The 13520-nt window shown below is 52.8% G+C and overlaps 4 protein-coding genes across 4 annotated transcripts; 2 read left to right on the top strand and 2 right to left on the bottom strand.

Moving 5' to 3' along the window:
• Positions 1 to 2066: 2066 nt before the first annotated feature.
• Positions 2067 to 4035, bottom strand: Z517_12173 (uncharacterized protein; the record flags this gene model as incomplete). The annotated part of the gene is made up of 6 exons (XM_013422587.1): positions 2067 to 2247; positions 2331 to 2503; positions 2555 to 2773; positions 2845 to 3229; positions 3286 to 3557; positions 3670 to 4035. The coding sequence occupies 6 exons, from the start codon at positions 4033 to 4035 to the stop codon at positions 2067 to 2069; spliced, it is 1596 nt and encodes a 531-aa protein (XP_013278041.1).
• A 1166-nt stretch (positions 4036 to 5201) lies between these two features.
• Positions 5202 to 6978, bottom strand: Z517_12172 (uncharacterized protein; the record flags this gene model as incomplete). The annotated part of the gene is made up of 4 exons (XM_013422586.1): positions 5202 to 5889; positions 5937 to 6402; positions 6462 to 6800; positions 6867 to 6978. 4 exons carry the CDS (start codon positions 6976 to 6978, stop codon positions 5202 to 5204), a joined length of 1605 nt encoding a protein of 534 aa, XP_013278040.1.
• Positions 6979 to 7873: 895 nt separating this feature from the next.
• Z517_12171 (uncharacterized protein) lies at positions 7874 to 10356 on the top strand (the record flags this gene model as incomplete). Its single annotated transcript, XM_013422585.1, has 4 exons — positions 7874 to 8711; positions 9030 to 9361; positions 9436 to 9551; positions 9618 to 10356. The coding sequence occupies 4 exons, from the start codon at positions 7874 to 7876 to the stop codon at positions 10354 to 10356; spliced, it is 2025 nt and encodes a 674-aa protein (XP_013278039.1).
• A 701-nt stretch (positions 10357 to 11057) lies between these two features.
• Positions 11058 to 13150, top strand: Z517_12170 (uncharacterized protein; the record flags this gene model as incomplete). Its single annotated transcript, XM_013422584.1, has 5 exons — positions 11058 to 11294; positions 11351 to 11482; positions 11552 to 11783; positions 11848 to 12349; positions 12430 to 13150. The coding sequence occupies 5 exons, from the start codon at positions 11058 to 11060 to the stop codon at positions 13148 to 13150; spliced, it is 1824 nt and encodes a 607-aa protein (XP_013278038.1).
• Between the last annotated feature and the right edge of the window lie 370 nt (positions 13151 to 13520).

Below are 13520 nucleotides of genomic sequence, written 5' to 3'. Positions count from 1 at the left end.
CAGTTGTGGGGGCGCACGTTGGACATTGTCACTAGAGGATTGGATGGAAATCAAGAGGCGGTACATGGATACACACTTGGGGCCTGTAAATCTGAAATTTTGTCTCATGTTCATCTAGCGCTTGGAATAGTCTCTTCGTTTGGTCTCTGCATGGCGATGGCGCAATGGGAAAGCGATCATACAGGACGACAGACGGAATCTGTTCCACAGCTGGTGTGGGTATAGATTGGGTATGTCCTGGTCCTCCGTCTGGACGTGAATTTTGTATTGATGCATACGATATGACATGGGAGTATGTATAAAATAGAGTCACTCGGCCATTCTGCTCACCAGTGAGGTACGTTAACCTCACGTTGGTGTCGTTTCTCGTAGATGCTCAACGTAAAACTAGACCCGCGGAGAGGCCCCCTGGAGTTCCCGGACGAGACTCGCCGAGTTTACTTTTGTCGTATACTTGGTACAGCACTCGCCTTGCAACACATGCTGGACGCTTATACTTGCAGTATATACTTTTGGGTTTTCCCCTTGTACCCGGTTCAGTCGGTAGCAGTGGAGGTAAATGGTGGTAGCGGCTCGCGTTCTCACTCGCTCCGATATGTCCGGGGTTTCTAGGGTCGGTCTCAGTTAGTCCCGATCTAATATTTTCTGTGAATCTGTCTTTGGTTCATCGTCATTCTTTAGGAGAATAAGGCAATACACACAACCACATGTACAGACACGTGCAGACACCGGGTGTCTGACACGTGGTTCTTGGTACTCGTACAGAATGTGAATGGTTACCTACACACCTACCTACCGACTTTACCTAGGTTACATAATTTTATGTATGCACATACGTCATATATACATCCTCGTACCTACCATACTTGACCTCGTGCTTACCTAGCACTAGCACCTAGGTATAATTACTCGATATACTGAAACCCCCCTTTCGTAATCTCCATCTCCTTATCTCCGTCCTACTCATTCATCTACTTGTATCCACGAGGTGACTGCGGGTAAGCGAGTAACTATGTAGGTAACTACGAGTATATCTCCACCCATTCATCTTCCTTTTTTGACATTGCATTTCCAGCTTACGAGTGCAGTGCTACAGGGCGGAGAAAGGGGGAGGGGGGAAAAAGGGGGTCATCCCGGCGTCGTTGTATCGCCCGACCCGAATGACTCACCAACTAGCCAACTAACACCAACCAACCTACCGACCAATCGACCAGTGGGGACTGGACTCTCGTCTGACCTGGCTGCCTGGTCTTTGCCGTATTGGGGCTGCACGTAGGAAGAAGGATGTGTAGGCAGGCATGTACGCAGGTACGAGGTACGCGGTACGCAGACAACCCAACCCTCCCTGAACGGAGTCGCCCGGCCGAGAGAGATGGTCCTTGTACGCACGCCCTTTGATTTATGTATCATGACTTGTTTGGGGCCGTCTACATGTCTCGATGTGTACCGAGTAGGCAACAAGATCAGATGGTGGCTCAGTCATCACGGAGATCGCACGAGGGCGAAAGACCGAAGGGGAGGCAGTGAGCGGAGCCTCTCCACACTTCCTTTCTTGACGTTGGTAGCTAACTAGCGAGACGATAGACAATGATGTACAGAGGACTTGTTATATCCATATCCTTATCCATGCCCAGATGTTCATAAATGGATATCACTCGCGGTCGCAGAGTCACCGTCACAGGTACACACTCAGAGTGGATGGTGGATACAGAGTGGATTGGACACGGTGCCCTGTCGACTGTGGGTGGGCGTTGCCATGACGTTCCATGTTGCAGTGTCAAACGAGGACACCTCATCAGGACTTGGTACTAACGAGCAGGAATATCTCCCAAGAGTTTCACGTTCAAAAGGGACCGTGGCTTCATCCTGGATCCAGCAGCACATGGCTTGCCGAGACAGAGAGAACAATGCCGGCTAGACGAGCTCAAACACCCCCGAAATCCTTGAACTCGGCATTCCGACAGGTGGCATACAAGATGCTTGCCCTCGCAGCCTGAAAGGTAAACAAACAGGCCAGCATCGCGGTCCATCCCTGCCCGCGTCGTCCCTTTCCGACAGCTCCAGCGCTAATGTGTATAGACAAAAAACGGATTCTCTCGGTCTGTCTTGTCGGCATACGCCAATTGTTGCCGCAGAGTCTCCTTCTCGTCCTCGCTCATCAGGGCAAGCTTCTCCCGATTCTTCTTGTTGAGCCGGTCATTTCGGAAACGCAGAGCTAGGCAGACCAGGACTTGGAACGACAAGGTGCTGAGCGGTCATTAGCATCGAGCTACAACAACAAGTACAGCATCGGGATCCAGCAATACTATTACTGGTTCTGGGCCACTTACGCCATGATGGCTGCCTTTCCGCTGATATATCCAGGGGCCTCAGAAGCACGGAATGATTCGGTGCCGGCGATGTTTCCAGCACAGTACAGGACGAGTGTCAAGGCATTGACGGTGACTTTCTTCGTATGCCCTCCCAGATTCGATGCATTCCAGACAAGAAGCAACATGAAAGCCTGGTGTACTTCTTAGCCACAGGACAACACCAGCAGAACAAAACCGCTTACCGCTGTGAATGAGTTGCACAAATAAAGGGCAAAGAGCAATGCCCCTTTGCTCTTCGGTACACCGCCCGGGTCAAGACCAATCATCATGGCAAATGCGGCAATGGTTGGTACAATGCTGATGATCATCACAAGACTCCGATCGTTCCAACGATCGCTGAGGTATCCGGTGAGAATGGTTGACACGGCTCCGACCACCCCGCCAGGAATGTTCAGTATAAGCTGTTTGCAGTCAGCGGAAAGCACTTGATTGCAAGGCCCGAGCCAAGCTTGACAGTCCCAAGGTCACTCACCGCTTGCTGAGCGCTGTACCCGAACGTGGTCAACAAGATGCTGGAAAAGTTCGGGATCGCAGTCGGAACACTGAGCATCAGAACGCTCACGGCCACAAGCCACACACCAGGGTCCTTGAACACCAAACGCAATTGAGACGATTTGATCTTGGCGTTCTGCGTGCCCGATTGGTTGTCCTTGACTCGCAAGAGTGTCGCCACCTTCTCCGCATCAGAAAATCGTCGAGCCTTGACTGGAGAGTCTGGCAGATAGAAGAAGACAATGACACCGACTACGACGGTCACAAGACCAATCGTCAGAAGGAAGATGCGCCAACTTGCAAAGCTCTTGTTCTTCGAGTGAGACACGCCCCAAGAGACCAACCCAGCAAAGATGGATGTCAAGCTTGTGACCGATCAGCCGAGAGAGCACTAACCAAGGGGAGGGTAATTAATCCGCACCTGTTACAAACGTATACATACGAGATCCTTCGTCCTTGCTCGGATTTCTTGTACCACATGGCAACCACAAGCACGAGGGTGGGTGTCACAACAGATTCGAAAACTCCCAAAAGAGCACGGCAGATCATCAGTCCAGCATAGTTTTGGCAAGCCGCGTGAGCTGCCAGCACAGCGCCCCAAAGTACGATGTTTGCCCCGAGATATTTACCCAGTCTTGAAACCCGTTGCGAAATATATTGCGTGGGAAATTCGGCAGCAAGGTATCCGACGTACTGTCCATTGTCTTAGTACCAGACCACAGCATTGATTAAATACGAATGTCTTCGACGGTGTGGGCAAGGTCACGAAGCGCCGGCCCAGTTGCAGCTCACAGGGTTAACTTACGAAAATCATGGCAACGTCGGAATACTGTTGCCCCACGAGATGGGTATCTTCCCGAAGTCCCATGACTGCAGTATATCCGATGGTCGTCTTATCCAGGAATTGAAGAAAGTAAGTGGCAATCATGCACGGGAGAATGGCCCAGTCAATCTTTCGTAAGAGCTTCTTCCGTTTCGTTTCATCGGCCAGAATACTCAAGGCTTCCTGGGTAACACCGTCGGCATTCGGATGGTCTCGAAGAAACTCGAACGCCTCGTCGGCTTCCTTGGGATCGATGTTGAGAGTAGCCAAAGCATCCTCGAGATGAACAACCGTCTCTTGGAGTTGTTTCTCCGTGTCCGCCGGAGCACGAACCACCTCTGCAGCCATGCTGTTTCAAGAGACTGTTCAGGTTGAGCAGCAACGACAATGCCTTTCCTTGGGACGGCCACAGCAGAACTGCCTCGTGTTGATACACCAGTTGCCCGTCGCGGAGGGAAATGTAACATAGATATGTCGACAGCGAATTGATGGGCGGCAGATGGAGCTCGTCAACTGCCGTGATCCCACGACGCGGTATTCCACCGTTCCACATATAAACCAGCATGATTAGCGTCGTTCCAGTATTCCAGGAGACGGCGTTCAATTCGTGATGACCATATCCGGCGAGACGATCATACTTGGCATACTGTCGCTGTGGAGAATTTGGGGTCAATTCGTGGGGAATACCGACAGTTGGAGGTCGGCTGGAGCTCGGTGGCGGTCCTAGCTGGAGATCAGGCGTCGGCCACTGGTGTGGCCCACGGAATACCTGAGTGAAGGATTGAGACAGCCTCGGATCTGGACAAGCATGCTGCCAATCACAATAGTGGTATCTGTCTCGTTTCCGGTCACAGTTCCAGTCGTTGGCTGCCCGAACGGGGCCAACCTAGCCGGAAAGTGCTTGTGGTATTCTTCCTCCCACAGCCAAGTTTCACGACCCGTCCAAACCAAGAGAGTTTGTCTTCAAAACACACCCCCCTTCAGCGTGGTGTTTCGGCAGTTGTGTCAACGAGCTCGACATTGTGGGTGCTTCGTGGACGACAAGAGGAAAATGCAGTTACGGACTCGTTGGGGGAAACGGTTCCCGCTCAAATGGACCCTGCCATGGCCTCACTCCGGCGGGACTTTGGCCGTCGAGGGTGTGTAATTTAGGCGGAAGAGCCGTGAGGACGTGAAAAATTTCCCGTTCCAGAAGTGCCTTGCCGTTCTCTGGGATGCATCCATTGACTCGGGAAGAAGGTTAAATGCCAAGATAAAATCGTGCCAAGGAATTGCGCTTCGGGCTTCTTGCTTGTCCCTGCAAACTAAACCAAGTACGGTGAATCTTTCTAGTATTGGACCGCAACTTCTTGATTCGACTCCTGTCCTTAATCGTCATTCTCGGGCTGGATCTTCCCTGAGAAATCATTCTGCAGCGTAATGAGTATTATGTCGCCATTATGGCATCTTGCCATCTCCCGACCATGTCTAAATCTATCGTATCAATACATGGTATGCACAACCAGGACAAGTGTTCAGGTGAGATCAGGCAGACCATCTAGTTCAAAGTAAACTTGCAGCAGAACCTTTTCGCATCTGAAATCTTCGACCGGGAGGTCGCAAGTCTCGGGAAGTAGATACCCAAGCAAGAGTTGCGAAAGGGCATCGATTGTGGAAATATGCACGTGCTTGATCGCATTGACCATCTCCACAATCGACCAAGTCCTCGGATGAAGTTGCAGCTGCGGAGTCTCTTGCTGCGTCATGAGGACGTGCCAGGCTTTTTCGAGGGAGCCTTCTTTGTCGATTTGGTGATCCACGAATCGCTGCTGGACGGCAAGCAATTGGTCTTTGTGGATGGGGTTTCCTCCGTGAGCGGAGTCGGTCGCCTCCTGGAAGACGTCGAAGATGAAGAGTAACGTTGATATCAGCGATGTCGTCTTGCGGAGTCTGTTCATCGGCGTCTTTTGGCCGTGGAGAGCAAGCCTCATCACGTTCAATCGCAACAGTACGGTTCTCAGGGGTGCAAATGGTTGTTCGTGGAGGACGTTTGGCTGAAAACGACGCAATGATGCGTGCTTTTGAACCTTGGACAGTGTCTCAAACAGTCGGGACGGGCGGTAGGAGGTGCTGGCCCCTGCTCGCGGGGCTCCGTCTCTGCCAGCGTCGGGCGCCATCATCCTGGTGTCGATAGGGGAATATCCTGGGAGGGTACAAACACACCTAAGCAGTCAGCAGTGGGCTTCTCGAGACAATTGAAGTTGACCCACCAAGCAAGAAGCCACAGGGTCTCTGGTAAAAGGTTGCGCAACCCGCCGCGGCACTCGATGAATCGTTGAAGCCCATTCAAATGTGTCTGGATATTGTCGGTCAATGACTTGGGGAGTATTCTCCCTTGGTTGGCCCCGGAGCTCGACCCACTCTTAGAGGATCCTATCGATAACGTAACTTCGTATACCCATAGGTTGATTACGGCCAGGATGGTGTCGTCGGACACCGCCAGAGGACTTTTTAGTTGCTCTTTTAGGGAGCCGATGCCTTCGAGCATCAAGCTGAGGGTTGTTGAGCTGGGTGTTTGGTGCCCTGCGTCGATATCATGATGAAGACTGGAAATTGCGAGGAGTATTCGCGCCGGCACTGCGCGAGGTATGATATGGCTCACCATGGCGGTCGCTGGAGAATTGACGTTGCTCGACTGGTCGGTCTCGTACAGTCGACATATAACGGAACGGTTCACTGCCAACCGGCATCAGTTGTCTTTGATCGCCAAGACTGGGTGGAAGATTCTAACTCACAGTAGTCAAGCAGCTCATGCGAGTTGTCAGGAGCGTTCATGCAGTTCTCCGGGGGCTCTGTTGGGTCGGGAAGAGAGCGCGGCGAAGCGAGACATGATGGCGAGTGCAACTGGCCTGTTGTGCTAACAACTGTCCTTTGAGTTTGTTGAGGAGAAGTAGGTCTCGAACTGGAGTCACTTGGAGCCTCGGAGGATCCTCCGCCATTTATGACCGCGGGAGAGGAATCTATTCGAGGCCCCATTTGTTCCATATCTTCTCGACGTAGCCAGGGAAGCACACGGCTTTGCGATCGTGCGGCCAATTGCTCCTGGCGGCGGATTGATTTGCGCTTGCGGAGAACTGATCGAGGAGCGACGTCTCAGCAAAGGAGGATTTTTATCGGGCGTCAAACTTGCAGACTCTTACATTCTTTCATGACATGGCGACTTTTGCCCGTCCCTCGATGGCAGTCGGCCGAAACAAAGAGATATTTGGGGACATATTGCGTCGCAGAAGTCTGAGCGAGCACGATACTCATCTTTGGCCCGGGTCATGTATCTTTGCGTGCAACAAAAAGGCGGTCCCAGCAGTGCAGAAGATTGCTGCGGACTTTGGAAGACGCGCAGGGCGCAGTTAACCTTCTTGTAATCACTGACATGGAGCACGAGATGCACGAAACGAGATCGTGTCTCCGAAGAGGTTCACAAATTGCGATGGCCTCGTCCTCGTCATCTTACCGGGCTCTGCTCATTCGTCCCTGTAGGTCGAGATGGGTAGGGTGACTCGGAATTTCTCAGGGGTCCGAGGACTCTGCATGAGCCCATGGCAGTGAGCGTCTTCGTGTCCGTCGGGGTGATGATTGGATGAGAACCATTGACCCGAAACAGATCGAAGTTCTGCCCAATCACAAGCTGTCTCGAGTGTACACCTCTTACGGACTAGTCTGCTTCAATCCACGCTAGAGCTGCAAGTGGTCTTTGGTGCTTACCAATAGTGCAAATAGATATGGGTCCCGACCAATAAAATCAGCATCACGAAACCCACTAGCAATGCTTCGGGGCAACAGCATTTTTGGGCAGTCCGAGCGAGAAACTCAAAAGGGGAAAAAGGCTGCGCAGCTGAGCCTTGATTCGCTTTGTCCAACCCAGCGAAATTGTCACGCGTTGGTTGGTAACGAGCACAAACCCATTCCGGCCTAGCGGTGGCGTGTCGACTTCATCCCTCTGTTCAACCATTGGAAGTCAACCATGCGGGTTCCAAGCTGGGCCGGACTCTCTACAAGACTTCTCTCTCAAAGTCCGGCCACAGTAGCAGATGGACTCGTAGGCGAAGGAATGGAGCCTTTGCTGGGCGGAGTCTCCCTCTACCGTCAAGCTCAATGATTGATCTTTGCATTAACTCTTCAAGCTGCGCCTGCGTTTACCTCTTTGAGGATGGATGAGCGCAATGAGCCAAAGCATGATGCTCGCGGCGCTCTACATTACTCTGGCACCGGGGCCAGATCACCAGACCGAGACGATGAAGACGGAAGAGCCGAGTCGTCGAACAAGTATCGAAGAATCGACCAGGAGGGTGCCAGAGCCTCGACGGCTTCCGAGCAAAGCAGCCGTTTTCTGTTTGTCGACTCGTCCGCGAGTGGGCAGCGACCACGTTCTGACCAGCGAGCAATCAATGCGCACATTCAACAGACTGCGCATAGAAACCGCAAGAAGGCCGCACAGAAGCAGACGACGACAGGAGCGGCGAATATAGGACGGTATCGACGTGAGCCACAGTTGCAACCGCGTCCTATCGAGCCTCAACCCACCTCTCCTGTGACGCTTGAGCGACAGAACCCTCTGCAATCACGACGATCGATCAGTCGTGAAAACTCTTCGGCACCACGATCATCACTCAGTCCCCCAACGGAGGTTGTTGGTCGCGTTCCACCGGCCTCAGCACGAGCGGATTCCCTTCCAGAAATTGACCATGCGCACTTGGACCGGTTACGGCACTACAGCAGCGTCCGTGCAGCGGAAGTTCGTGAGGCCATCACCGCTCAGCAACAGTCACCGAATGTATCGACAGAAATCGCTCGGCGGGAGGCTTCTCAGGTCGAGGCCACGTCGGTGAGGTCTATGCTTACACAGATTCTACAACGGCTGGATGGTGGTCATGCGGGCCGCTTGATTCAACCCTCTATCACTTCCTCGCTGAATAACACTCTCCTTGACCCTTTCAATCTCAGCTCTGTACATATTACACCAAGCATGAATGCTGTTTTACGCCATTGTAAGTCGTCTATTCTCTCAGTACTCTGTTGGCTGATGCATTTGCCTGCGCCGGGCTTGTCAGATGGACCAGCGAATTTTTTAGATGGCCTTATCTCTCTTTTACCTGTGGAAATTTTCCTTTCGAAGCGTACCAGCAGCTCCCGTGCTGCTTTCCATGCTCGTAGCAAGCTGTGGAACCGTTGAGCCGGCTCTTTTTCTTTTTCCACATCTCAAAGATCGCGATTCTAAAGAATTTGGCCCTCGAGAGATCCATCTTTCCTCCTGCACCGCAGCCAACGGTCACAAATTTTGGCAGACGTTGACTTGTTCGCAACAGTTTCCGAAGTTATGATACCCAGTGTATTTCCCACGCGACACCAAGCCGAAATCCAAAGTCGATGGGCTTTCCAAAATGCCGCACAAGAGCCACTGGTGCTGTACTCGCTTCTGGCAATTGCGTCGGCCGAGCGCAGTTCGCGCTTGGGCCAGCTACGAAGTGGTTCGATTGAGACAACATTCACCGAAGCAGACCTCGAAAATCGCAGCGTGCCGGATTTTGTCTCGTACAAAGTGAACGCCGTGAGGATTGCAAATGAAACCATGAAATCGATGGAAAAGGCCACGCAGGCATCGACAATTTTTGCCATGATGTGTTTGCTTTCGATCGAGGTATGGGGGACTTTTGTTACCAGGCAGCCTCACTCACCGCAACAACGACTTACTGACGGGCTTTTCTCGAGCAGGTTATTACGGGAAACTCAAAAGAAATCTTTGCGCATGTTTCTGGACTGCAAAAGCTGATCGCCTGGCGAGGCGGGTATCATGGGATACCTCCTCATGCTACCGAGCTCATTCTGTCGTGAGATTATTTTTGATCTTCTCCTCCAAAATTGCAGAATCAATCGGGATCTAATTGTCGTGACAGGACCTCGTACATGTGCGCTGCCCTAACACGATCGTTGCCTGCGGCTCCTCCGACGTCGACACTGTCTGCCCTCCCTGCGAGCTTGGTCGAAGAAATCCGGCAAAACGTGAGCGAGGATGTCAAAAAAATGGGCATGGGGCTCTTGACCCCGGAAATCGATGCCATCATGGACTGGAGAATATCACAAGCGTTTCGGGACATGAAGGACGTCGTCCAATACCGTGAATACTACCACGAGAAGCAGCTGGTCCCCGTGCCAGAGGAGAACGAATACATCAACGCCAAGAGCTACCATTTCCGGTACGCAGCCTTGTCCGCGCCGTTCGAGCCGCGAGAGCCGGCCAGCGACAAGGAAGAGGCCTGTCGTCTGGCGATGCTGATTTTCTGGTTCAGCAACTTCCAGATCTCGCGCCCGGAGTTCGCCCTCAACCGGGCACTGACCGCGCAACTCAAGGCGGCCCTGCAAGCTTCCGACTTGAAGGGTCTCTGGGGTCCGCACTATGAACTCTTCGTCTGGGTTCTCCTGCTCGGGGCGTACATATCCGCGGGACAGCGAGAGAGGCCGTGGTTTGTCCTGAATCTCGCGCGGGTCTCTAGAGTGCTCCGTTTGCAGAGCTGGGAGGATGTTCGCCAAGTTCTGTTGAAGTTTTTCTATCTCGACCGCATCTACGCCGAGGGCATGCGGCAGAGTTGGGAAGAAGCGGCGCTGTTGGCGGAGACGCTGGAGGCCGGGCTGTGACTACCCACGAATATCCTGGCCAATCATTTCTATGTGGTTTGTGCCGCACACTTATGTGCGCACTACAGTTTGGGTCTTGTGAGCGTTTTCTGTTTCTGGCATACGAGCAACGACTTGAGCGCATTTTCTGGTGACATTGGGCTATGTGTCTTTCTTTTGAGGATCATGGTTGAGATACCCATATTTTGAGGCAACCTGAGAAAAGCATTGTCTGACCGACATATCGATTCGGAGTCGATTCGGAGTCTATAAAGCGTCTAGCTCCTCAAACCTCGCCGGACCGAGTATGGCACTGATCTACCGGTAATCTTCAACATGATTTAGTTCCCGAGGCCAGAAGAGGAAGTATTTCAGTCTGACGAAAAGGTATATGTGGGTCTTCGTTGTCACAGCCACCCATAGCCGCGGTATTGCAACCAATTGCGGCATGTCTGCCAACAGCTGTCTTGTCAGACCAAAATATTTCCTCGTGTCACCCGTTCGAGTCGCTCAAGTCCACCATTCGACGTCGCATTCAAATGATGCCTCACCTTTTCTCACTACTTTCCATACCAGACGGTGTCTTTCTTCAGGACACATCATGCAGGGCGGATCCTAAATCACGGTTTAACGCGTCGTCAGAGATCAACTCCATCGACTTCAACTCCCGTCTTATCTCAGCCTCACCCACTGGACGGTCGCTCAACTCCGGACGACAAGTCATGGCACATTTTCGAGTTCGCGAGGAAACTGGCTCGGGCTTTGACAGTGATGGCTTTGTTGTACTCTCCAAACCTACTGGGTCATCACAGGACGAACTGCCCGAGGTATTCCGACTGCCGCTCTACAATGGCCTGGACTTGTACGAGGTCTCGGTGGATGAGCTTCAACATCTCTATTCCACTGGAGCGCTGTCCTCGGTCGAATATGTGAAATTCTGCTTGGAGAGGGTGCAAAAGGTGATGCCTCACAAGTTGTGTGCAAGTCTCTGGATCACGCTGACTGGCACACCCAGACCAATCCGTATCTCGAATGTGTCATCGAAACCAATCCCGATGCTATCGAACATGCAGGGGCGCTGGATGACGAACGGAAGAAAGGCGTCGTCAGGGGTCCGCTTCACGGCATCCCCGTGCTGGTTAAGGATGTAGGTAGTCACTAATGCCCCCCCCCCCCTTCCTTGATGCACGGCTAACACCGCATCTGTGTGATTAAGAACATGGCTACTGCAGACAAGATGCAAACGACAGCAGGCTCCTGGGCCTTGCTCGGTTGTATTGTCCCCAAGGATGCACATATTGTCCATCTTCTCCGCCAGGCTGGCGCGGTCATCCTCGGCAAGGCCAATCTTGATGAGTGGGCAGGAATGAGAGGCAGCGTCTATTCAATGGGATACTCTGCGCGTGGTGGCCAGTGTCGGAATCCGTACATGCTGACTCGCTCCCCAAGTAAGCATCTGTTCTGCCTCTCTCTCAGTCCATTCCCAGCACAAGCGCTGATGTAGATGAACAGACGGCAGCAGCTCAGGCAGTGCGGTCAGCGTCTCGGCAAACATTGTCCCCCTCGCGTTCGGCACGGAAACCGACTGCAGCATCATCAGCCCAGGCATGGTCAGTGGCGTCGCGGGGATCAAGCCGACCGTCGGCCTGACATCGCGTGGAGGAGTCATTCCCATCTCAGAGACCCAAGACTCTGTCGGCCACTACGGCAAATGCGTCGCAGACGTTGCCCGTGGGCTCGATGTGATCGCGGGTCCTGACCCCGACGACAAGTTCAGTACCCAACCCGGAAGACGTCAGCCAAAGAGTTACTATGCGTGCCTCACCGACAGGCACGCGCTCAAGGGGGCCAGGTTCGGTCTCCCGAGCAAGTGTTTCTGGGACGCTGCTCCGGACCCTCAGAGACTGGTTGCGGAGAAAGTCCTGCATCTTATAAAGCAAGCCGGCGCCGAGATCATCCCCGTTGACATGCCGTGCGCAGAGGAGAGATTAGGCAAACACGGGATTTGGGACTGGTGAGATACAACCCCCTGATCGATCTCCTTCAAAGATTTTCTCCTCCCTTTGAGGTATACCGCTAACTCCAACCCCTCAGGGAACGGTACGGAGAATCTAATCCCGAAATATCCGAAATCACCGTCAGCAAAGTCCAGACCTATTACCTCATGAACCGCTACCTGAGCAAACTGAAGAACACGCCCATCAAGACTCTCGAGGACGTCGTGCGGTTCAACGACGACAATCGGGGCACCGAAGGCGGCCATGAAGCCGATCTACCAGCTTTTCCCGACGGCCAGATCCTCTTTCGCAAATGCGTCGAGACCCAAGGTATCAAGGACAAGACGTATTACGCCGCCCTGAAGCATATTCAATCCCAATGCCGCGAGAACGGGATCGACGCTGCGTTGAAATGTCCGCCGAGCAGCCGGCGTCGACCATCTACCTGCGATGATGGAGAAGAGGAAGAAGAAGTCCTAGACGCCCTCCTCTTTTGCGACGTCAAGGCCGGGGGCATCCAGATTGCCGCGCAGGCGGGCTACCCTATCATGACCATCCCGGTCGGTCTGGACCCGGACGGGATGCCAGTGCCGCTGACACTGCAGCACACTGCCTGGCAGGAAGACAAACTGATCAAATGGGCGAGTGCCATTGAGGACCTTCTAAGTCACCATGAGGAAGAGCATTCCATACCGCCGGGCGATCGATGGCAGAGGCTGGGCCGCGTCCCGCCTACCTACATGAAACATTTGCGCAAGAACATCCCCACCGACATGGACTATCACTGGCCGGGCCGTCATCGAGATCATGCCATTTAAAACAAAGTTCGTCTGTCCCAGAGCATGATTCCTTGCTGTGGATCTGGCATAGCCGCAGATCGGCCAAGTACGGATGCATACATGCCCACATGTTTCATTGCGCACATTGATTTCGGGTGGTTCAACGTGAAATTCGGGCCTGGGAAGAAGGACGCCCGATGACTTCATGGCATTAAGAGACTTATGCATTCAAGTCGCACTGGGCAGAGAGAATTGATTGGCGGCAGAAAGAATTTTATAAAGTGGGTGTTGTTGGCATCGTCCGTTTGATACCTCTCTATCTATATATGTGTGTGTGGCGTGCACAGGCGCAGAGGGCCTCTTTTGACGATAGTTTATGCATGCATGATGCAACCGAGCGCATATTTAT

The sequence above is a fragment of the Fonsecaea pedrosoi genome (genome assembly GCF_000835455.1).
Source record: "Fonsecaea pedrosoi CBS 271.37 unplaced genomic scaffold supercont1.9, whole genome shotgun sequence".
NCBI classification, from domain to species: Eukaryota; Fungi; Ascomycota; class Eurotiomycetes; order Chaetothyriales; family Herpotrichiellaceae; genus Fonsecaea; species Fonsecaea pedrosoi.
Note: the sequence above shows the minus strand (reverse complement) of the source record. Positions and strands in the feature narration are given on the sequence as shown.